The sequence below is a fragment of the Marmota flaviventris genome, chromosome 7 (assembly GCF_047511675.1).
Source record: "Marmota flaviventris isolate mMarFla1 chromosome 7, mMarFla1.hap1, whole genome shotgun sequence".
NCBI lineage: Eukaryota > Metazoa > Chordata > Mammalia > Rodentia > Sciuridae > Marmota > Marmota flaviventris.
In genome coordinates, this window is record NC_092504.1 from 70,494,553 (window position 1) to 70,521,019 (window position 26,467).

General features: G+C 33.7%; 1 protein-coding gene across 4 annotated transcripts in view; it reads right to left on the reverse strand.

Moving 5' to 3' along the window:
- Positions 1 to 802: 802 nt before the first annotated feature.
- The window catches only part of Klhl8 (kelch like family member 8), a 41,551-nt gene continuing 15,886 nt past the window's right edge, over positions 803 to 26,467 (reverse strand). The window contains exons 3-10 of one of the 4 annotated variants that reach the window (XM_027939812.2): positions 17,848 to 18,396; positions 16,010 to 16,196; positions 11,480 to 11,623; positions 10,457 to 10,568; positions 6,292 to 6,460; positions 5,910 to 6,069; positions 2,820 to 3,021; positions 806 to 1,892 (exon numbers count right to left, since the gene is read on the reverse strand). In XM_027939812.2, coding sequence (XP_027795613.1) covers positions 1,769 to 1,892; positions 2,820 to 3,021; positions 5,910 to 6,069; positions 6,292 to 6,460; positions 10,457 to 10,568; positions 11,480 to 11,623; positions 16,010 to 16,196; positions 17,848 to 18,396 — 1,647 coding nt within the window. In that variant the 3' untranslated portion in view covers positions 806 to 1,768. Of the gene's footprint in view, positions 1,893 to 2,819; positions 3,022 to 5,909; positions 6,070 to 6,291; positions 6,461 to 10,456; positions 10,569 to 11,479; positions 11,624 to 16,009; positions 16,197 to 17,847; positions 18,397 to 26,467 lie in introns of all 4 variants that reach the window. The other 3 variants (XM_071614417.1, XM_071614418.1, XM_071614420.1) reach the window with 3 other exon arrangements.

The window sequence follows — 26,467 nt, forward strand, 5'->3', positions numbered from 1 at the left end:
AAACTCCATCAGACATGAGAAATAGATACTTGAAGCCAGGTTTTGAAATTTAATCATCACATCCACTCAGTTGTAGCCGGTCCAATAAATGCTCTAGAGTTAAATGCTTTGGGGACTGGCTAAAATAGTTATACTAAAGAACACTAGTTCAGATTCAGCCAATAACTTAAGAACTTGTCCATAGGCTGAAAGTAGAAAAAAAGTCATTTGGGAACTTTTTAACTTGCTTCATCAAAGATGCTTATCTCCAGCTTAAGCTGCCTTTTTTTTTTTTTTAAGGTTTGATATGTTCAACAGGCATTGGCTTTTGGTATATGTCATTCTGTTCTACTATACTGACAAGTCCAGGATCCCATTTGATAAGGGCTGAATGGATGGAGAAAATATCTCTTAATGTTTCAGCTTCCTTATAAATCAAATAACTTCCCAGCAGTGAACCATAATAAATCCTAAGGAATGACAAAAACAATTTAAAAACAGCTAGAAGAAAGGTGACAAACTATACTGCAAATATAAAACAGGATATTTTAATGTTCTTAATAAATATTTATAAAAATATGTACATATAATAAACAGGTCATTTTATAATGCTAGTTAAAACAATGAAGAGCTGTGATATCAGGTTTATCAATATCCAGGCTTCAAATTAATTTATAGAAATATTGTCAACTAAATTTTAATAAATACACTGGAGGTATCAAACATAATGAGAAAAACAATAGTTGCAAGTTTTCTTTTTTTATCAACATCATGTTTTATTGGTTAATGATGAACTTACATAATCAGCCAAACTAAATTTAAAAAGGATTTTTGTAAAAAAAAAAAAAAAAAAGTATTTGTTTTTTGAAAATAAATAAATTCAGATCTGTACAATTAGAAAAACCAGGAAAGCTGCAAATAACAAAATAGGAAGATAATAAATCCTGGGTTCAAAATGAAATCAAAGAAGAAAGTTAAAGATATTTTCAGATTCCTTACTGAGAAGTTATATAATCTACACCACTCTTCAAGGTCTTCAACTGGGCACTAGAATAATATTGATCTAAAATCTTCTCAAATAGTTCCTCTGCTTCACTTTTGCATGAGATGGGAGAACAAAACAAAATAAAAACAAAATTGTAAGCTCCTTCAGATGGAATTAAAACAGTTAAGTCTTTTGGCGTTCTAGCAATCAAACTGAAATCAAGGTTTTTTTTATACAGTATTCTCAGAGCTTTCAAGAATAGAGCCAAGTGGTATTTAAAAATACAAAAACATTTTCTACTTTTTGTAAATACCCAAGAAATTTTAAAAATCAACATCTAGAAAGAAAAAAAAAGCAAGACATAAACTGATCAGCACCAAGTAGAAGTGATCTCTAGGAGGAGCAGGTTTCATATTGTGTTGATGAGCAGAAAAATTCACAGTACCAAAGGTTAATACCTTTAAGCAATAGGAACGGTAAAACTCAACAAATTTTGAATCATCCCAACGAAGATTTCAAGGGTTTGGTGCTACTTTAAACATTTTCCAAAGTAGATATGGTTTCAAATTAAACTGTCTTCCTTCCCTCCTCCATTTGCTAAAGTAGAAAGTATGAAATTTAACTTTATAATTAATAATTCTTTAGCTATAATTCCAAAAGTTGCATTTATTCATAATATAACATTTAACCTTTAAATAAGACTTTGGATATAGTTAAAATTCAAAGGGGATCATTATCAAAATCTTAGTTGTCTTTCTTGCCTATCAAGGTTTATGAATATATTGTTGGTGGCTAGAACTCAAATCACATACAGTCAACCACATTACTGGATCCATGACCCACATCTCGAATTTGGCTAGTTAAACAGGCACACACAGCTACTCCTGCTCCAGCTCGGCAGTGAGACACAGATCCAACAAGTTCCCACCTGAAAAGACAGAGAAAGAATGTTATATTGAAACAAAGTATAACCAAAGACAAAAACTTCCTATGGGCTGGGGATATAGCTCAGTTGGTAGAGTGCTTGCCTTGCATGTACAAAGCCCTGGGTTCAGTCTCCAGTACCACCACCACCACCACAACAAAAACTTCCTATTGTGGAACTGATTTTAAAAGATAGCAAGCTTCCAGAGGGTGATAAGATATCTCAAAGTTTTGTGTTAACAACTATACCTAGCAGGAAAGTAAGTCTCCCCTTATGTGAAGTTTTACTTTCCACTATGGTTACCTACAGTCAACCACAGTCTGAAAATATTAAATGGAAAGTTCCAGAATTAAACAATTCACAAGTTTTAAATTGGACATGTTTTGACTATATGATGAATCTTACATGGTACCACTCTGTCCTAACTGGGTCATGCATCAGCCCTTTGTCCAGCACATCCTCTATAGACATTACCTATCCATTAGTCACTTAGTAGCTACCTCAGTTATCAGATTAAAATTAAATGTGGTGATATCAAAGTGCTTGTATTTAAGTAACCTTCATTTACTTAATAATGGTCCCAAAGTACAAAAACAGTGGTGCTGGCAATTTTATTATAGAACACTGTTAAAACTGTTCTATTATTATTATTATTAGTTATTGTTTGTATTTTCTGTGCCTAGTTTATAAATTAAACTATCATGATATGTTTAGGAGAAAACAATACATATATAGTTTGGTCGTATCTGTGGTTGTAGGCACCCATCTGGAACATTACCCATGTTTTGAGGAAGGACTACACTATAAATGGAGTAGGGAAGGAAGAAAGTTTAACTTGAAACCATACACATTGTTATAACACTACAGTGTTATAACACTCGGGAGTCATCTGTTATTGGACTATACCATTGAGAAAAAAATGTAAATTACCTATTCAGCACTGGATCAAATGCTTCTACTGTATTTAAGTATGCATTGCCATTATGACCACCGACTGCAAAGATTTTTCCCATCACTGTTGCGATCCCCACTCCACCCCTGGGAGTAGTAAGTGCTGCCACATAATCCCACTTGTTGCTTCGAGGGTCATATCGCTCAACTGAACTCAAAGGAGAATTATCATCAAAACCACCTACATAAAAAATATTTTAAAATAGCATTACCATTCATAGAAATTAACTACTAAATCTTAATTCAATAGCTTCTATAGCCCAATCTTTTAAAACTATATAGAATAGTTTAAAGAAAACTAGAGAAAAATTTATCCCAATACCCATTTACCACCAAAAACTATTACTAGACATTTTCTACAATTCAACTTATAATAATTTAATTAGTATTTTCACCTCAATACTAGAATTAAAAATCTAAAAGTGGGTAAAATTGGAGTCCCCTTATTTAAGCAATTTGGAAATCAAGAAAAAAAGTAATCATTCATATAACTTGTCCTGAGCTTTCTTGAAGCAGGCAAGACTAAGATTCTTTCTCTGTTTATTATATTTTTAAAACAGTAAGAAGGCTTGAGAAGAAATAAACTACATTAGGTCATATGGTTAATCCAGATATAAGCTGAAGTTTTTCAGTTGTTCTCCTACATACTATTATTGCCAGCACAATTAGATGGTAGACTACGAATTCTCACCAATTTTTGTCAAAACCACATCTTCCTCCTATATATTCCAAATGATGACTTTTTTTTCTATAGATCAGTTTAACAATGTGTTAATATATTTCTGAGGGTTAAATACAGACTATTATTTTAACAGTGTTCTATTTTTTTTGGCTTCCTCTAAATCTAAATGAATAATCTCTCTCTTTGGTGATTCCACCTACTTTCCTGAGAACAGGAGTGTTGATATTATCTTCATAAACAAAGTCAGTTTAAAAAGGAAAAAGAAAAAAATGAAGTGCTCTTCTCTAATAGGTTTTATTAAATCAACTGAATTGAAATAAAATCTTCCAGTTTTTGAGAGTGATCTGACTTTGATCAACGTATAATAATATCACTATAAAATTTTCACTGTAATCATTTAGTTTTAATTATTGCTCATGTTAACATAAAAAAAGTTTTTAATAGTTATGTTTTCCATAGCCTTCTTTCACTGATTGCATATCATTTCTCTAGATTATGTACATAAATTGATAATAATAAAAAATTCGGGCTGGGGTTATGGCTCAGCGGTAGAGTACTCACCTAGCACATGTGAGGCCCCGGGTTCAATCCTTAGCACAGTGTAAAAATAAATAAAATAAAGGTATTGTGTCCAACTACAACTGAAAAATAAATATTAAAAAAAAATTCAAGGCAGGGCTGGAGATATAGCTCAGTGGTAGAGCACAGGCCTAAAATGCACAAGGCTCTGGGTTTGAGCCCCAGCAATGCCAAAAAAAAAAAAAAAAGTAAAAATAATGTAGAGCAGAAGAAGAGACAAAGCAGCATGATAAATAGGACATAAGTGATCAATAACGGTTTTTTTAATGTCCAACCTGAGTAATTCTTAAATGTTTACCATGTCTATTCTAACTATAAAGGCCCAGAAGATTCAGTAAGTAAACATGACAAAATCCTGTTGATGTGTAATGTACCAATATCTAGGGAAACAGGGAGCTGAGGATGGTGGCAACAGTGCAAGAATTTCAGATTCAAACAGAACCAAGTTCAAATTTCATCTCTTGTTTAGCCATGTGACTTTAAATTCGTCACTGTGTTTGAGTCTCTGACTTCCTTATAGAGCCCCTGTGATAATCAGGTGAGATCTAAAGGTAAATTGTGCTATTTCCTGTTTCTTGAACACATATGAGCAATTAAAGAGTCAGTATAATGTCTATTTGCATATATTTAAACATTAAGAATATTCCATTCTTTTATTAAGAACTATAAGTTATACTGGGTTCAATAGTCTGTGCCTATAACCCTACCAATTTGGGAGGCTGAGGTACACGGATTGTAAATTCTCACTGTTAGCCTGGGCAACAGACAGTGAAACCCCATTTTTAAAAAAGGAAAGAAAACAACACTATAAATTACATAATACAAACAATGCACACAGTTAAGTGTGACATATGCTAGTGATAAACTCTGAACTCATTTCCTCATCTGTAAAGGAAGGGATTACTAATCACAACACAACTACTCATTTGTTGGTAATTACAAAGTGCCAGACAGTTTGAGATACTTAACATACATTGCCTCTAATTCTTAGAATAAAACATATATTACCTTTAATAATTAAAATAATTCTGAAAGATGGGCATTATTATTTCCATTTCATAATCATTTAAAGCCTCGCTACTGAATGTGAATGAAGCTGACCTTCATTTGGGAGCTGTCAGAAATACAGAAACTATAGGACCCCTCATTTCCAGATTACTTGAATGCATAGTAAGTTTTTTTTTGGGGGGGGATGGGGGATGGGGACAGATACAGGGGATTGAACTCAGGGGCACTTGATCACTGAGCCACATACCCAGTCCCATTTTGTTTTTATTTAGAGATAAGGTCTAACTGAGTTGCTTAGAGCCTCACTTTTGCTAAAGCTGGCTTAGAACTCATGATCCTCCTGCTTTAGCCTCCAGAGCCACTGGGATTACAGGTGTATGCTACTGTGCCTGGCATAGGAGGGTTTAAAAAAGTACTGCACTGATATTCTTCCAATTCAGTGTTTTAGTAAGTCAAAAAGCAAAACAAAACATTGCACAGCTGTTATTCATGACATATCTATATGTTTACTTAAAAGTTTCAACATAATTTCCTTTGAAATGCAATAGAGAAAAACAAGCCTTAGAAGTATATATATCTACATATAATCCCCTAGTTTAGGTATATTTCTATTACTAGAAAAAGAAGTTTTAAATGTGAAAGATGAAGATTTACATAAAAAAACATGAATATGAAACTTAAGAATTCAAAAACACATCTCAGGACTGATTCTAAAGGTTAAATATAATTTGTTACTGCATTATTTCATGATATTTGTTGTTGTATATCCTGCTACATTTAGAGAAATACAATCCACTCACCAACAACATATAAGCAACCATGAAGCTCACTAACTCCATTGCCTGCTCTTCGTTGACCCATTTCTTTAACTTCTATCCACTTATCCAGATGTGGATCATATCTCTCTACACTAGATAAAGAAGCCACTCCATCATTGCCTCCTACAGCATAAACATAGTTCTAAATGGAGAAAAACAAATATAACATATGACATTAGATTTGAATTGATTTACATATGGTCCTATAGCAGAACACAATGTGCAAGAAAGAAGTATTTCATAAAATAATATGGCATAAAATCAATAACTGTGTACTAGTGATATGACTGTATCAGACCTTTCTTTATTTGATTATGGATGTGATTCAATGCAATTCAATGGGCAAGTTGCCACATTAACTTACTATTAGAGCCACAGAGCCAACTCCTCCACGGGGAGTGTTCATTGGTGCCACTGTACTCCACTGATCAGATTCTATGTCATATCTCTCCACATCATTGAAGCATGTATTGTCATCTAATCCTCCAATTGCATAAATTGGTCCTCCTAAGGAAGCTAAGGCAATTCCTCGCCTGCAAAAGCAATAAAATATACCTTGGCATCTGGGTTGTTTCCAGGAAAACAAAATAGCAAAAAAAAATGTGCTAATGCAAGTCATTTATCAAAAGTATGGTTGTTTCCATTATTTTGATTTATCAAAGCTTCTAAACAGATAGCTCCAGAGTGCAACTCCAAGAATGTGTAGCCTACATAGGCTACTTTAAACTCATATCAAATAATGAAGTAAAACCCAACAAAATAGTATAAAAAGAGTCCAAAATAATCAATTTTTTAGTAAAACTTACAATTGTAAAATTGAGGGGCTAATGGGATGACAGAGTTTGCTATGGAGATCAAAAACCAAATTCTCATTTCTGCATCCATGTTATTACAGAGCTCATTTTATTACAGAGTATCATCACACCATCACACAAAATAATATTCATTTTTTATATTACAAGTTTTATGTCACAATGCTCTATCTACTTATTTTATTTTTTGCAGTACTAGGGACTGAACCCAGGGGCACTCCACCACTGAGCCACATTCCCTAGCCTTTTTTGAGACAGGGTTTCACTAAATTTTCCAGGCTGACCTCAAAATTATGATTCTCCTGCCTCAGCCTCCCAGTCACTGGGATTAAAGGCATGTGTTACTATGCCTGGCACAATGCTTTATTTTTTTAAGAGCATTCATTCATTCATTCATTCATTTATGGGAAGGAAGAGACTCAGCTCCTTTTAAGACTAATTTATTATAATCATGATCAGAAAAATGTTATTTCCTTTTTGCTATACTGGAGATTGAATCCAGAGATGAACATGATAGGTAAGCACCTTATCACTGAACTATATGCCAAGTTCCCTTTTTAAGAAATATTACTTTGAGACAGGGTCTCACTAAGTTCATGAGGCTGGCCTGAAATTTCTGATCATCCTGCCTTAGCCACCTGATCTGTTGGTCTTATAAGCCTGAGCCACCATGCCAAGCTTCAATTTCTTAATACACCGTACCAATAAAAAATTGGAATATTCTAAAACTATTATCTGTCACTAAAGCTGAAAATAAAGTAGTGTTGTAATTTATTTATTTGCAGGACTGGGAATTGAACCTAGGGCCTTGCAGATGCTAGGCATGTACTCTAACTCTGAGCTACATCCCCAACAGTAGAGAATTTCATAAACCTCAATTATCTTGCTTCTTTATCTGAGACACATCTGTTATTAATGAATTAATATAGGTAAAGCACTTAGAATACTGCCTGGCCCATTTTTAGTGCTCTGTATTAATACAGGTTGAACACCCCTCATCTGAAATTTGTGAGACCAGAAGTATATCAGCTTTTGGAATATCAACATAGACTTTACAGGTGTAACATCCCTAATATGAAAATTAAAAATAAAATATACCTCAAAATTAAAGACTTTTTGAGTGCTGCTTTAAAAGTCTCAGATTTTAGAGCATATTTAATTTCAAACTTTCAGAACACAATGCTCAATCCGCACCAAAGTGGCTACTCCAGATTCTAACTCTACGTTTACCAAAGAGTATCCCTAGGAAAGAATTATTAAGGATAATGTTATCTCATTCATTTTTAGTCTCCTTTGCTTCTTTCCACTGAGGTATAATGCTGTGACTTACAAAATACTGCATATCTGTATGAACATGTGCATGTTTACATTATTAAGTTACAAAGTCCATCATTAAGTTAGAAAGTTCCCTAAGGCTCTGGTTCCAAGCCCTCATAGCACCCTATACTACCTTTCCTCAGCAATCTCATTCTTTCCATGGATTATGTTAGATGACTCAATATACATTCAGACATATTTTCACTTTAAACCTCACATCTGTCTTTTTGGCTCTTCAACCTTAACTTTAATCTGAAATGAAACCCACTGTCCATCTCCCTGCTGGAGGCAGAATTTCAAGATGGTCCCCCATGATCTTCAGTTCCTGGTGTTACCCAGTGATTATGCTACATTATATGGCAAAAGGAATATTGCCAGAGTGGGCCTAGTCTTGTGATTATACAAGCCCTTTAAAGCAGAGAGATCCTCCAGTTTGTAGTCAGAAACTCAAGGAACAATGTGGGGTCAGCATGCTGATGCTTTACTGAAGATACAGGGGAACATGTGGGAAAGATCTCCTCACCCTGGCCAACTGCCAGTAAAAATAAGTAGTTCAGTCCTATAACTACCAGAAGTCAAATTCTATCAATAAACTGAATAACCTTGGAAGAAGCTTCTTTCACTTGAGACTCCAGATAAAAGTCTAGCCCCACCAACACATTGGTTTGGTCTTCTAAAAGCCCAAGCAAACCTGCAGGACTTCTGAACTATGAGCTAATAAATGGATGTTATTTAAAGCTAATTTTGTAGTAATTTGTTATATGGCAACAGAAAACTAACATAACTCCATGAAAAGACAAACAAAAATTTTATGTGGTTGACTAACTTGCTTAATCCAGTCAGAAGTAGCACTACTGCCTGTAATCCTAGTGGCTCTGGAGTCTGAAGCAGGAGGATCACAAATTCAAAGCCAGCCTCAGCAACTTAGTGAGACCCTATCTCTTAATAAAATACAAAAAAAGGGCTGGGGAAGTGACTTAGTGGTTGAGTGCCACTGGGTTTGATCCCCAGTACAAAAATAAAATAAAATTAAATTAAATACTAAAAATAGCACCACTGTCTATGTAATTGCTTAAGTCAGAAACTGAATTATTTTTACCTGTTTTTCCCACTGCCATATCTAATTGTCATAAAGTTTGTTGACTGTATACTTTTGAACTATTCTTTCTCAAGCATCCTTTTTTCTGTTTCAATTTTTATCACTTTATTCCAAACTACCATTATTTCTTGACTAAACTGTTACAATAACTCTTTTTTAATCTGTCAGACTCTTTTTACATTAGGCATTCTCATAACCCTTCTCCCTTTTATATGTAGAGAATCTCTGAAAACAGAAATCTATCACTTACCTACTAATTAAATGTATTTTATATAAATTTATATTATAAATATAAGCATATATATATGTTTATCTACTCCCATCCAAAGGTTGAACAGGCTAGAGTACTAAATCATATACCTTTAGACTACTTAATATATTTTAATTTATTGTAGGTGAGAATTTAAAATATTAAATCTCATGTTAAAAATCAGTAAAGAAAACATACACTGGGGGATATCTTATTAACATGACAAAATATATGTGCCTTAGTTTTAAAGTCAGCATCTTATTTTACAAAGAGAAACACTAAGACATTTCCAGTAAGATAAGGAACAAGATAAAAAATACCTACTGTCTGTTTCTATTCATATTTGTTGAATTATCAGCAAATAAAATGACAAGGAAAATCAATTAGAAGTTTAATCAGGTGTAGACAAAGTTGGCAAAAGCTGAATAGAGTCTGTAGATTAATTAATAGCACTGTATCAATGTTAATTTCAATCATATTGTGGTTGTGTAAGATGTTAACATTATGGAAAGTTTGGTGAAGGGAATACAGTAAGGTGTATCCTCTAACTTTGGCACTACTAGCATTTGGAGCTAGAAAATTCTTTGCTACAGGGGACTACTGAACATTTGTAGGACTGTTAGCAGCATCCCTGACCTATTCCCACTAGATGCTAGTAGCAACTTGCCCACCCTCAAACTAATAACCCAAACTCTGGAGACACTGTCAAGTGTTGCATAGAAGGGGCAAAATTATTTTTAGGTGAGAAACAGTGATACATATAAACTCTACTATTTTTGCATCTTTTCTGAAAAATCTAAAAGTATTTCTAACAAAAATGTTTTTTTAAAAAAGCAATGTTCAGATATAAGTGAAAACCATGATTATAGTATGCTAAAATGTGAGTTCATTCTTAAAAAATATAAAAGTTATAACAAAGCATCACTTGGGATGCTTTAATAAAATGTATTTAAGAAGGTAAAGTATGTAAAAATAGAAATTTAAAATAGATCTTTCAACTTTAGAAACTTTATTTTCTATCAATTCAAAAGAAATTTCCATGCTGATCTACCTCTTTGTGTGCATTGATGCCTTCATCATCCATTTATTAGTGAGAGGATCAAACATCTCCATGCTACCTAAATGTTCATTTCCATCATGTCCACCTACTGCATACACTTTACCTGTCAAATAAAGAAGTATTTTCATTTGATTCCAAATAAATAGATATTAATGTTATTTTATATAAACAATATAATTAGAATGTCATAATATATATATTCAACAACTGCTGTTCACATCAACATCATGATCATTATGATCATGTTTCAGTACTCAAATGAAAACCAATGTATACTTTCGCTAAACATGTTATTCTTTATGAAGTTATTAAACACTCAAACACTACCCTCTTGGGTTTAGTAAATGCAATCACTGTCATGCTCTCAAATAATGCTTAATAAAATTAAAAAGCACTCTAAATATGTTGTTTAAAGAAAGTATAAAACTGCCAAAACAATATGATCAATTTTTTTTCCTAAATGAAACACAGAAAAAAAGGAAAGACCATATACTAATATGTTAACTGGTTATGTACAGGTGCTTGGGATGATTATTAATTTTTATTAAATGTTTTTATGTTTTCCCCAAAAAGTATTCATACTATATAATCAGGGGGAAAACTACTTTTTAAAAGTTTGTAACAATTTATCCATGCAATTAATTCATTTTCAGTATGAGTTAAAAAATCTGATTTCAGTAATAATAATTAGTTATGGAAAGAAGCTGATACACATTTATAATTACTTCAATAAACATTTTTCCTTAGTTTAATTTTTTGCAAATATAACTCAGATAGTTTATTTTAATTCATTATCTCCCTTTTCCCAGATATTCATCTCATCTCAACATTATACACCTATATGCAACAGATTTTATACTGAGCATCTGGAACACAAAGTAAACAATCACTACCAAAATATTTTATTGATATATTAAAAATATCTGACAAAAAGAAAGAAGTTCTCAAAGTTCACAAATTTTTAAAAAGAATACTGTGATCCTGTGATGTGATGTTAGGCAATAGTAGGCCCACCTTCCACAGAGATTACACCCACATGTCGCCTTCGGCTATTCATTTCTGGTCCAAAGAACCAACTGTTTTTGTTGATGGAATAGCATTCAATACTTCGAAAGGGGTCACCAGATCCACCTCGACCACCTACACAAAACAGCACACCTACAGATAAAGCCACAAGATAGAGATTAAAATCACAGCTTCCAATTTTTTTTAAATTAGTGTGAGAAAATATTTTAAAAAGTCCAAATGTTGAAGACTGGTTAAAAAAAAAGATGAATTATTTGGATAATATTCAATGTAATGTTACTAGAAATCAAATCTAATTGTCCTCCCTCATTTGAACTTCTGAAAAAATAGGAACATTAGCTATTTCTGCTTACTAACATCCTATTACAGTATGGTTTATACCCTCATCCACTCTGTAAAACTTCTTTCTAAGGTCATAACAAAATCAACCAACTCCTAAGTTAATTTCTTCTTAATGGGCACAAATGCAACATTTGATACACTAATCATCCTATTTTTTAAATTATTTGCTTTCTTGATATCTGTAATACCAAAGTCTCTTTTTGTCTCCTAACTTTTCTTTCCTTCTATTTTCCAGGATCCATCTTGGCCCATTTCTCACATACTTTATGTTCACACAGGAAAAGTTCATCCCTTTAACTTCCAACTGTATCCTAATAACTTCCAGTCCACATTTCATTTTTTCTTTTTTCAGTATCGTGGACTGAGACCAGGGGTGCTTTACCACTGAGCAATACATCCCTAGTTCTTCTTTAAAATTGTTTACTTTTATTTTAAGACAGGGTCTTGCTAAATTACTTAGGCCTTACTAAATTGCTGAGGCTGGCTTTGAGTTTAATAATCCTCCTGCCTTGGCCTCCAGAGTCACTGGGATTACAGGCGTGTGCCACCGTGCTCAGCCCAATCCACATTTCTAAGCCACATTTCTGGTTATTGTTCTACAAGAACTTCAAAACCCAGTGTGTTCAAAAGTCTCTCCCCTTTTTGTCTACCTTAACAACTTCTTCCTTGATTGGAATGTCCTACTCCTCTCTCTCTATTCCTTCTGCCACCGTCTTACTTCAGGCCCTCATCAAATACTACCCAATTAGAGAATAATGAAATTCTGTCCTCTCTTACTACTTAAAAACCATTTTGCTTTCAGATTGTCAGCAGAATAATCTAAATAAAAGATTCTTTCAACAACTTCCCATTATCTCCATAAAACTTCAATAAATGCCACTGAATTGTACACTTAATGATGGTTAAAATGACAAATATATGCTATATACCTTCACAATTAAAAAAACAACAACACAAATTTAGTATGAATCACAATCATCTAACGAACTTAAAAAAAGATGGCTAGGCTTGACCACCCCCCAGAGTTTCTGATTCAGTAGCCTTGAGGTGGGTTCAAGAGTTTATATTTTTAACAAGTTCCTAACTGACTGCTAATGTTGCTGCTGCACAGTGACCACTTCTTTCACACTTTGAGAAGCACTAACTGCCTTATAGGGTAAAACCTTGGCTCAGCATGAAGGCCCCCCAGGATCAACCCTTTCTCTTCCTTTTTTTTAAATACTTCATGTTCCTGCAACATATTTATACTATCATTACTTAGCATACAATAATTTAAAATAATCTATTATGCCACTAGTCTTAAGATAGGTTAAAGGAGTACATTAAGCATCCCCCCCACCACCACTGTGGTATTGGGGATTAAACACAGAGGTGCTCTACCACTGAAATATATCCTTACCCTTTTTATTTTGATACAGGATCTTACTAAGTTGCTGAGGCTGGCCTTGAACTTGTGATCCTCATGCCTCAGCCTCAGCCTCCCAACTCACTGGGATTATGGTGCCCCTGTAACTAAGCATTTATGCACTAACAGGGACTAGCACAATGTGAGGTATAGACCAGGCATTCTGTAAATATAAATGAATTGAACATCTTTTCCTTAACTGGCACCCAGAAGACTATCTATTTATTATTCAAAACCAGGAGTGATATTTACTTTCTCTTTAAAGCCTTTTCTGACCTTTCCAAGGTAAAAATAACCATTCTTTATGTGTCTCACTATACTTTGTGATAATATCAAAGTACTTGTAATACTTTATTGAATTTGTTTATTCAAATGTTTTTTCCCTAGACCAGACCACAGGTTTCCCCAGAAATGAACTGCTTATATTCTATTTGTACTTCTAAAGCCTAAGCACAACCTGCCACATGATAGACAGTCAATGTTTGCTTAATGATTACATAAATGAATGACTAGAACAGCTTGTGCTATCTTTTCCAATTGATGCAACAGTTTACAGAATTGTAATCATTTTGCAGTGCTGGGGATTGAACTCAAGGCTTTGTACATTCAAGGCAAATGCTCTAAACACTGAGCAAGACCCCCAGCCCCAATATAATACTTTAAAGTCAGAGAAATTTAAAGTTAGAAGAGACTTTAAAGATCATGGAGTCAAATTGTTTATAAATAAAACTGAAGCCTTGAAAGATTAACAAGTTTGCCCCAGATTACAAATGTTTAATGATATTCCTGGGATTATAAACCCAGAATGTAATTATAATCTTTGTTTTATATTTTCTTGAAGTAGAAACTAGTATTTTAGCTATACAAGTCACCTGAGAACATGACATGAAAGGGGGGAAAAACTAAAATAGAAGTAAAAATATCTATTTTTGTGTGGTCTTAGCATATTTTTAACCTAATTCTTAGTCTTATCCATAAAATGAAATAATACCATCTATCTCATACTAAAGACTGAATCCTTCACTAAAATCTATGACATAAAGTTTGTGCAATCATGTGAGATCACATATGTGATGTTGAATTCAAACCTAGATTTGAATAGTACTTGCCTAGCATGTACAAGGCCCTGGGTTAGATTCCCAGCAGCATCCCCATCCAAAGAAAAAAAACTGGATAAGAATTTTATCAACTTGAATTTATGAAATAGGATTGAAAGTAAAACTCTGAAAATTAATTCTCTCCATTAATATACTAAAAAGGAGAATAAATAACAATCCTTTTCATATTAAACTAATTATTTTTAAAATTTTTTAAATATATATATATTTTTAGTTGTAAATGAACACACAGTATCTTTACTGATTTTTTTTAAATATTTATTTATTTTTTAGGTGTAGATGGACACAACACAATGCCTTTATTTTTATGTGGTGCTGAGAATCAAACTCAATGCCTCAAGTATGAGAGGCAAGCACTTTACCACTGAGCTACAGCCCCAGCTCCTAAACTAATTATTTAAAATGGGGCAGGTATATGACTTTCAACCGTTCTATATACTACCTAGATAAATTCATAATCAAATATTGCCTTTTGCTGTTGTTAGTTAGGTCGTCTCATAAGATCTCACTATTTGATAATTCTATATTAGGTAGCAGCAAATACAGTGAAAATCTCTATTCCGGGATCTTCCTGAATCATTAAATTTATAGCTTGGATTTGAAATATGTCCCCCAACTGCTCATGTGCTGAAAGCTTAGTCCCTAGAACAGCAATGTTCAGAGGTGGAGATCTTGGGAAGTGATTGGATAATGAAGGCTCAGGCTCAGTAGATTAATACATTGAGGTATTCATAGCTGGACTACTGGGAGGCGGTGAAAACTGTAGAAAGTGAAACCTAGTTGGAGGGACTGTGTTCTTGTGGGAGGGCCCTTGTGAACTTGTTTTTCTACCCCTCTCACTTCAATAAGGTGAGAGGCTTTCTTCCCCAAAACAATAGAGCTGGCCAACCATGGACTGAAACCTGAAACCATAAGCCAAGATAAATATTTCCTCCTTTTAAGTTGTTATTCTTTGGTATTTGGTCATAGTGACAAAAAGCTAACACAGTGGACCTCACTTACATTCTCTCATCTCTCAAACAAGCTCCTTTTTATAAAATAAAAAATATAAGGAAACATGAATTATTTTCTTGGGAAAATTTAAAGTCTAAAAGTTGTGGCAAATAAAGGTAAAGTTATATGCCTCCTAAAATGTAAGAGCTTTAGATTTTAATATGGTCCATTATACAAATGTCAGACGTTTAGTGCCTTTCTTTTGATAGAATGCAAAAACAAATATTGAAATACGATACAAACTTAAATAAGATACCCATCTTTGAAGAATTCTAAACATGTCAAATAAATAGATTACAATGCAACATAAAAAAACAAGTTCAAAGTGCTCTAAAGGCCTAGTAAAGTAGCAAATTCTGCCTAGAACAATAAGGGAAGACTTCAAAAACAGAGATATTTTAGTAGATCTTCAGTATGTATAAGACTTGTTATGACTTTTTTTAATGGCTTATTGGTAAAAGTAAATCATGTACCGTAAGAATTATGAAAAAAAAAATAAAATATATATATATATATATATATATAAACGTATTTGCCAATTATTACTTTAAGGCAATCAGATACTAATTATCTTATAGTTAATTTTGAGCACACATAAATAATGCTCAAATACATCAAGGATTTTTCCAGGAAACATGATAAAATAAGGAACTTAATTACCAGCAGTATGCTTCCTTGGGGTAGTCCGAACTGAGTATTCAAAGTCAGGTACTGCTCTGCTACTCAAATGAAGGTGGTAGTTTCTTGCTTCATCCAATAAATCTCTACATTTTAGATTCTGCTTGACAATCTGCTCTTTCGCCACAACACCCATAAGAAAATCAATTGGTAATAATGGCAGACGAACCTAAGATTATGAATAGTTGCAATATAAAATTTAATAGTAATAGAATAACCTTTTCTCTACTTTCTTTAAAATATGTTCTCTTTTTAAAACTTATATAGGGGCTGATGGTGTGCTCAGTGGTACAGTGATTGCATAGCGTGTGCAAGGCCTTGGGTTCAATCCCCAAAACCACAAAAACAAAAACCAAAAAAACAATACTGCCTTAAATGCTTAAAAAACAAAAAAAAATCAATCTAATTATAATCACACTTTGAAAGGTTTACTTCTCTTCCTATAAATATTTAAACACTGGTAATTATAAGCAATTTTGTTCTTAATATCTGTTAAAATTTTGGGGGGGAGATGAGACTGGGGATTTACTCAGGGGCGCCGAGCCACATCCCCAGCCCTATTTTGTATTTTATTTAGAGACAGGTTCTCACTGAGTTGCTTAGCATCTCACTTTTTCTGAGACTGGCTTTGAACTTCAGATCCTCCTGCCTCAGCCTTCAGAGCCACTGGGATTACAGGCGTGCGCCACCAGCACTCCGCCTGTTAAAATTTTTGATAATACTAGTAAGAATTTTTTAGTAAAAAGTGGCATAATTATCACAGATAATCTAATATTTTAATCTGGCACAAAATTTTAATAAAGCATCTAACTTTGAAAAAAGTAAATAAAACTATTCCTCTTTTAAAAGCAATATCATTTTACTTCTTAGGAATAAATGAAAGGAGGACTGAAAGAAAGGAAAAAGAGAAGAGGGAGAAAGAATAGGAAGCAGAGGGAAGGGGACACAGAGAGAGAAAATAAAGGAAAAGACACAGATACCGAAGGGCCTATATATTAGTTCCCTATTTGAATAACCCCTGTTGACAGTTTTTTAAATAACAATAACAACAGACACATTTCTGTGGTGGAAAAAAGTCTCAAAACTGTGGTAAGGAAAGAAAATGGAAAGTGATGTATGATGTTTTTTTCCAGAATAAATATGCATTAGGAATAACTGTATTTTCATCAGTAAAATAAATCATTAAAATTTTTGCTTTATAATAGGTTATAAATGATATTACTTTAGAGCTATTTCCTCAGAATCATTTTCTATTAACATAAACATATTCATTACTGTGATCTTGAAAGACTATTTTAAATATTCAGATTACAAATCATTCAAATGTGACAGACTTATCCTAAAACAGTATAGGAAATGAACTGAAAACAAGAGAGTCTGGGCTGGGGTTGTACCTCAGTGGTGGAGTGCTTGCCTCTCAAGCATGAGGTACTGGGTTCAATCCTCAGCACCACATAAAAAAATAAATAAATAAAAGTAAAGATATTGTGTCCATCTACAATTAAAACATTAAAAAACAAGAGAATTGGGCTGCGGATGTGGCTCAAGCCGTAGCGCGCTCGCCTGGCATGCGTGCAGCGCAGGGTTCGATCCTCAGCACCACATACAAATAAAGATGTTGTGTCCGCCGAAAACTAAAAAAAATAAATATTAAATTCTCTCTCTCTCTTAAAAAAAAACAAACGAGAATTTAAGCTATTTTCATCATTGTATTACATCAGTGGTTTCTGTATTCCCTCAAATAAAGTATATTTTCATAATGAATAAAACCTGTTGATCTGCTTCCATAGTACTTCATTTACATACACAATCAGCCCTACCTGTGCCAGTGTTTCATCCAACCATTTAGAATGATGCTGAGGATTGGCAAGAAGCCACTTGATGGCAGCACTATAAACCTGCTTTTCATTCTCAATATTTAAATCGCTGGAGGACAAAAGCTTATGGAGGTGCTGGGGTGACACACTTACAAAGTCTTCACACTCCACAACTTCAGTAAAATGTTCACAGGCATACTGATCTGCCATATCCATTAAGTCTATTCGATTGTGACTTTCAGCAAAGGCTCTTACTGCCAGGCAATTGGAGGGATGAAAATGTAATTTCATGTATTCACAACAAGCTCTAGCCACCAGTTCCACCTGAAGAATACATGCTGCATATAAGAGAGGCTGGACATTGTCAACAGTCAAAGTGATCCGTGAAGAATAGACAAACTTTACCAAGTCTTCTATTGCATCACCATCAAAATCTCTAATCTCAATCAGAGTTTGTTTGGCTTCAGCCATTTCAGAGAGAAACATGGCTCTGAAATAGGGAATAACACAAGCCAATACCAGCTTGTGACAAGAGATGAGCTTTGAGCCAACCTGTTCAAAACAAATAAAAAAAAATTAATCAAAATTAGCTTCAGATAAGCACAGAGCATGTATTATAGTACAAAATCTCCAGACAATTTGGATTATTATATTAATAATGTAATTCTCTGGTCACTTACATTCATTTGAGGCCAATTTCTTAAAGCCAGGCAATTTTCACCTCCCAAATTACCCACTTAAATTGTATCTACAACAAACTGATTTTTTTTTTCTTTTTTGTGGTGCTAGGGATTGAACCCAGGGCTTGTGCATGCAAGGCAAGCACTCTACCAACTGAGCTATAGCCCCAGCCCCTATATTATCTCATCTTTTAAGAACATTTTGACAAAAAACATCATTTGTCACTTATACCAAGCATTTTTAAAGTGCTTTTCACATATTAACTCACTTAATCGTCCCAACACCAAGATGAGAAGGTACAATTATTGTCCACAACTTATTAATCAGAAAACTGAACCACACAGTAAATAAAGCATATTAAAGTAGTATTTATTATGAGCTCAACTGAGCTCATTTTCTATTTAAATTATTTTGATATGATGTATTTCATATAAAAGCAGTAAAGATAAAATATTGAAATCTTAGTACCTTCTTAAAAATATTAAAGATTGCTTCCAATAGTGTGTCATTACACTTGTAACTGAATCTTTAGTTCACATTCTCTTTATTTCCCACAAAAACTCCTATAAAGAGAAATACTGCTTCAAAGGATAGGTATAATGTGGATACACACCACTAAATTGTACATTTCTGAGCTACTTAAAATATTTGTTCTATATTCTGGGTATTGTTAAGAAATTGTTGCTAATCTGATTACTGAAAATATTACTCATCTCTTTTTATAAGATTAAATTATCAATAAATTTGAGGCTATTTGTATTCTATGAACTATGAATTTTTTTTCTTATTTGTAAGAACTCATACATTTAGAATATTAGGCATTTGTCAAATATATTTCAAATTTTTTCCTTTTACAGATTGTATAAAAATGTATACTGTGGGGACTGGGGTTATGGCTCAGCAATGCTCACCTAGCATTTGTGAGGCGCTAGGTTCAATCCTCAGCACCACATAAAAATAAATAAATAAAATAAAGGTATTGTGTCCAACTACAACTGAAAAAATATATTAAGTTATAATATCCTGGCACATTATAATAAATAACCAATGAAGAAAATGTAATAACAAAAGCAATTTTCTTTTTTTGTGTTGGTTATTATATCATAAACTTATAGTTTTGTCTCATTTTTTGAAAGTTAATACTAAAATAAGATCTTTTAAGTAAAGAGGCTACAGGAGCATTGTAATGAACAGTTTTGCTTATAAATGTTCCTTGCCCAATCTTTTTTTCACTAATATGAAAACAGAACAAATATCACTTATTTTAACAAATACAAGATGATCATTTCTGTCTGTTATACCATATTTAATTTTTAAACAGAATTCATCAGGCACAATTTAGATTTGGGACTCAAGTTACAACACAGGCTACTACATAAAGTTTAGCACGCTTTCAAATTAAACTCAGCCCTAAAATGGAATCTGAAATCTGATATTTAAAAAAATAGTCTAAAATATCCTTTTAAAAATTATCTGAATATGCCACCACTGAGATTCAGATTCATAGAATAAGTTTTTGTAATATGACATACTTAACTAAATGACTTGCCAACACCTGATTACATGATAGTACTATAAAATAAGATTCTACCATTAAACACTTCCCACCTTACCTGTATAAGTCAATGGTCAAGTTATTTTCATACTAATTTTAGTAAGACCCTGTCCCTTTACAACTCTATTTTAATCTCTTGCTTTAAATAAACAAAAATGTGGCTTTCCCCCCGTACATCTTAATGTATGCTTTTGTAATAAATATCCACTTTACCTTAAAAAAAAAATGTGAGCTATACATATGAAATATGTACATCTAAGGATGTATGTTTTTTGTTTTTTGCTACCATGGAACTCAGGGGCACTCAACCACTGAGCAACATCTGCAGCCCTATTTTGTATTTTATTTAGAGACAGGGTCTTACTGAGTTGCTTAACACCTCACTTTTGCTCAGGCTGGCTTTGATCTTCAAATCCTCTTGCCTCAGCCTCCCAAGCTGCTAAAGTTACAGGCGTGCACACGGCTGAATTAGTAGTATTTATTGTGAAATATTTATTAGAAATAAATAGTATTTATTAGAAATAAATCAAAATCTAAAGATGAAAAATATACAAACCTGGTGTTTAAAACTAGATGAATAAGAAGCTATAAAATACTACAAATTACTGTATAATTTTAAATTATAATACTATACCTGTATGTGTCCTCAATATGAGTGAATTTCCTAACTTACAATTCTTTTTTCTTGGATCAGTGAAATATGAATAATTCAAGGTAGCTTAAAATTTAAGTAATAAAATGTCGAATATCAACATTAATAACATGATTCCTTATTTTTTTTTAAAAAAACTTGAAACATAATAAATCAAAATCCTGAGTAATTTTTCATAATAAAACAAAGACCTTTAGATTATTAAAGCATCCTGCTTTCACCATGGAGATGCAGAGAAAGGGGGAAATTAGGCATCCTTCATTTTTAGTGCTGATTCACATTTAGGTCCAACCAGAAAAATAACATGACAAACTAAGCAGAACTCTGATCAAGATAATTGATCTGCTCAAATATAAAGCGAACTAAAAAGGACATAAAAGAACATTAAAAATTCCATTAACATTGTTCTGACTTACAATATGAACCTACCTATTGGCCTACAGTAAATGTCATTTATTTCTCTTCCTGACTCAAATACATGTTTAATGTGTGAAATCAAGAAAGCACAAAAAAACTCAAGGGAAACTGTCAATCAGTTGGTGTATTTATATCCAACTTTTTCTACACATTTTGAAATGTAACTGAGATTTTCCTGAAATGTGTAATCTTTTCCTAAGTGTCTAATACCTTTTGTAACCCTCCTGTTTATTGGTGTATTTTTTCTATTCAGTGGACATAACATTATTGGTCATGTGGACAACACTAACCATTTTAACCACTACGTTTAATTTTTCCCACATTTTAAACACAAACGTTATCTTAGAAAGTTTTTTTTGGGGGGGGGTATATCAGAATATTTCCTTGGGATAAGATATGAAAATCAAAATTTATGAATCAAAGAAATTAGTGTTTTGTAGCTTGATATATGCTGCTAAACTGCTCTGACAAAAATACTGGACCAATTTACACATTCAGCAGCAATATTGGGAAAACCCCATGAAAATTTGAAAAGCAATAAAAACATGTTTTAAAAATTCAATGTTGAAAGTGAATATTTTTTATTTAATTTTATTTCTCAGCTATTCAATACTTTTCAAAAATGTCACTGTGAACTACTCTTTTGTGTTGTGGTTATTCTCACATAGTTCACTTCATTTCTAGGTATCAGTTTTATAATTACATTAAGATTGTTAAAATCATACACAAACACACTAAAACGTTTAAATCATTGAAAAAACAAAAACAAAGGTATATTATGCTAAAATGTTTATATTATGCTATCTAACAGCCACTGAAGTCACCTGTATTACAGGAACTACATTGAAATGACAGTGTCCTTTTGGTACCAGAAATTTAACCCAAGGGCACTTTACCACTAAGCCACATCCCCAACCCTTTTTATTTTTTTATTTTTGAGACATGGTCTTGCTAAATTTCTTGGGGCCTCGCTAAATTGCTGAGACCTCTACCTTTCGATCCTCCTGCCTCAGTCTCCTGAGTTGCTGGGATTACAGGTATGTTCTACCATGCCAGACAAAGTAGAACAGAAATAAATACTAAAAATAAAATTTAAAAACCCTCTATATCCAAACCTTCTGTATACCATTATAAACTAAACTATATTCTAATCTTTCAATTTAATCCCTAGTAATTTTGCTCTATAACTACTTTTTCCAATAGTACACCAATTGGCCAAATGTGTTTAAATGCCAAGGCCTAAAAGAGAAGGGGTTAAATAATGGTACCAGACTCAAGGTCTTAACTTGTATTACATCACAACATCTAGCTTCTATAACAACTAGCTCTATAACTAACATATACTACATCTTGACTAATCTTATATTGCATTCACTTCTTTATGTTTTTGTCTTTTTTGGTTGGTTGTGGGTTTTTTTTTGGGGGGGGGGGTTACCGTCAACTGACCCCAGGGTCACTTGACCACTGAGCCACATCCTGTCTCAACTTATGCTGTCAAGTGGAAGAAATAAAGAATCTCCACACACTTCTGCTCTTTTCAATGCTTTATTCACGCAAGTCACTCAATACAATTTCACCCTATAGGTTCTTAATCAAGAAAACGACAATCTTTAATTCTAGGCATTGCAATAGACATAATCAATTCACAGCAAAAAAAATTCTAGATTAATTCTAAGCACTGCAAACACATGACAGGCTCATGACAGACATTCCCTCTGCATGCTAAGCTCAAGTGTCAGATCAAAAGTCTCAAGCCTTAGGCTTTAAGTCCAGCAGATGCACACTTGCTCAGACTGGTGATCAGATCAGAAGCCAAGGCAGGTTTCTCCTGGGGTGGAGCTGACCATTGGCAGAGGAGGTGGTCATAGGGAGAAATCCTTTTTCCACCAAAGTCAAGAGGCTGCTATAGAGTTTGAGAGCAGTGAGAACAACGAGGATCAGACAGATGAGAAGAGTTAGGATATCAATTTAGGTTTCATCAGGCTCTCAGGCTTATGTGTGCAGTGTCGGCTAGCTGCATGTCTGTTCATTTGCTCCATCATTTATACTAAATTTGGGGAGCTTCAATCCCTATCAGTGCTACCAGATTTCTCAGTGATGTCACTGTCTTGAAGTTAAAGCATCTGGTCTGGTGGTCCCCACCCTGATTCTTCCTTCTCGCTCTTATCTGGGCAACATGGCAACATGCCAGAGATTTCACTCTGAGTTTGTCAGGCTGGGAAGAAGTGACTTATTTGTGGCTGAGGGTCATACTGGAGGGTTCCGTAGGTGTGCCTGGTGAGACTGCAGGTTTCAAAGTGGAATTTTTAAAATGGAGTTGCTTAGGCTAAGGCCTGAGACCATCCTTACACATCCCCAGAGAAAGGGTCTCACTGAGTTGCTTATCACCTCCCTACAAGGTCCCTGCTTAGCATCTGGATGGCCTTCTTAAGTGCCGGTCACCATTTTAAGGAAAAAGTTTCCCTTTCCTGCTCAAGGGCATTTCTGAGAAAGGCTCACCACTCCCTCATATCACCCCACCCTTAGCCACTAGCATTAGGACCTACCTGGTTCTGATTCCTGAGCCTCCCCCATAAAAGTCCCAGAAATCCTATAGAGAAATGGCCTTTATTTCTCAGCTCTGACAAATAAACTCTCTGCTCTCTGCGTCTTTCAGTCTTTCATTTCTTGTTCCTCCCTTTCCCTTCACTCCCTAAATTGCTAAGGCTGGCTTTGAACTTGTGATCCTCTTGCCTCTGCCGCCCTAGTTGCTGGGATCACAGGGTGTGCACCACTGTGCCCAGCCTTCCTTATGTTTTAAAACCTACATAATGGTCCTGGCATGATGGCACACTGTGCATGCCTTTAACCCCTGGAAATATGTGCATGCCTATAATCCTGGGATTGGGAGGCTGAGGCAGGATGATCACAAATTTGAGGCCAGCCTGAACAACCTTGCAAGACCCTGTTTCCCAAATAAAAAGGGCAATGAATATAGCTCAGTGGCAGAGCTGTTCAACTCCCAGTACGGGGTGGTCAGGTGGTCATAAACCTACATTTACATAATGGAAATGCGCTTAGATAGCATTTGGGAGATCAAATAAACAAGGATCTAGGAATATTAATATTTAAATACACTCAACCTGCATAATAAAGACAGCAATTTAGGTAGCATTTGAATGTCAAATAAATAAGGACCTAGAAATATTTAAATATCCCCTTTTGAGAAAAATGAAAAGTTAAAAATACTTATTTAATAAATGAATGGACAAAAGTAAAGGTGATTATCAATTAACACAGAACATTAAAAACTTAACATTTTTAAGGACTTCTTAACAGTTAATGCTTAAATGTTAAAAACAGGATCACTTTACATTACATTATTATTTCTATTTTATTAGATTGTATCTGTGCTGAGGTCTGAAAGATCCCCAGTATTCATGTATTAAAACTTAATAATCCCCATTGTGGTATTATTAAGAGGTGGGACCTTTGGGAAAGTGATAAGATGATAAGGGCTCTGCAGTCAAGAATGGATCAGTGTCAACAAAGGGGCTAGAGGAAACTAAGTTAGGCCCTTTCCACCCTTCTGCCTTCCACTATGTGAGGACAGAGCATTCATCCCCATAAGAGGTGCAGCAGCAAGACGTCATCTTGGAAGCAGAGAACAGACCTCACTAGACACTAATGTGGCTTCATCTTGGACTTTCCAGTCTTCAGAACTGTGGGAAATAAATTTCTAATTTTTATAAATTACATGACCTATGGATTAAGGACTCCTGCTTTCGGGTCAGGAGTTACGAGTTAATAATTTCATCCATTTTATTTTGTTTCCCTGCACTCTGAATTTCAGAATACTTATTCTTACCTGGTCAGTTACAAGCTTAATTCCCTCAAGGAAAATACAGTATAATTTACATTAGAATTAAGAAAAAAGTTAGACAACAGACCTGTTGAATAATTAAACTGTAATTCTTTTTTTCTAATGAATAGGAACAGACTGAGCAACAGCAGAATTACTTAATACTCTCGAAATAATTAATTATATATATAAAATGATCATAATAATAACTGATATTATTAAATCTATGCCAAGAACTGTTGTAAATACTCTACATACATTAATTCATTTATTTCTCACAGAAATCTAATCATACTTCTCATTTTGCAGCTGTGGATATAAAAATGATGGTCAATCTCTAGTGAAGCATTTCTCATTTCTAAATAACTTCTGTCACTACTTCAAATACAGTATACTCAAGTCTTCCACTAGATTCTCCTGAAGTATACATGTTAGCCTATTACTGACACTACTACCCAACTGTCCCCTAAACTGCTATTCCTTATTTTTCACTTAAAAGTTTATGTACAGTAATTTGTAAGACTATTCTAAAACCAAGCTGGGTGAAGTGGTGTACACCTGTACACCAATAATTCAAGAGGCTGAGGCAGAAGAATCTCAAATTCAGGACCAGCCTTGGCAACTTAGTGAGACTCTGTCTCAAAATAAATAAAAAGGGGTGGGAACGTAGCTCAATGATAGAGCCCTCCTGAATTCAATCCCACAACCAGAAAAAGATTATTCTAAAGCCCAATTTTAAAAGATATTTTTAAAAAAATCAATATTTTATTTAAATGTTTCCATGCCATCACGGACATGTTGAACTAATAACTGATTATATTCAAATAATCTATTTTGATTCTTTTATTTTTGCCAAAGCCAGTGTAGGTTACTGAATTTCACATTAGAGTTGAAAATCAGAAAAATGACATGAGAATAAACATAATGTATCATGTGGATCAAAAAGCTTAAATGGGGGCTGGGCTTATGGCTAGGTAGTAAAGCGCTTCCCCAGCATATTATGAGGCACTGGGTTCAATTCTCAGCACTGCATGTAAATAAATAAAATAAAGGTCCATTGACAGCTAAAAAAAAATAAAAAATAAAAAGTTTGAATTTTCCTCCATTAAAATATATACATAATTAAATTTTATATAGAACTAGTAGAATTATCTAATTTTTTTCTTCTCTTTATCTTTGAACCTAGAAATATTTAGGGACACTGAGAACCTAAGGAAAAAAGACTATAGATCAGTTATATCCACAGTGTAACATTACATTCCTTCATATTCTGAGCCTGAAACTCAAAGCTTGTATTCTCAGTTTATGGATTTTTGCTGAAATTTGATCTGATTCAAATTATAGTCAACTAATTACTATACCACTCTGAGTTCTAACAACTTGTGTGATCAGGAGCAGAAAGCAAAATCTAAAAGATCTCAAAGTGGTAAATCTCACATAGAAAATGCTGCTTGAATATACATGAATCATAAAGCAA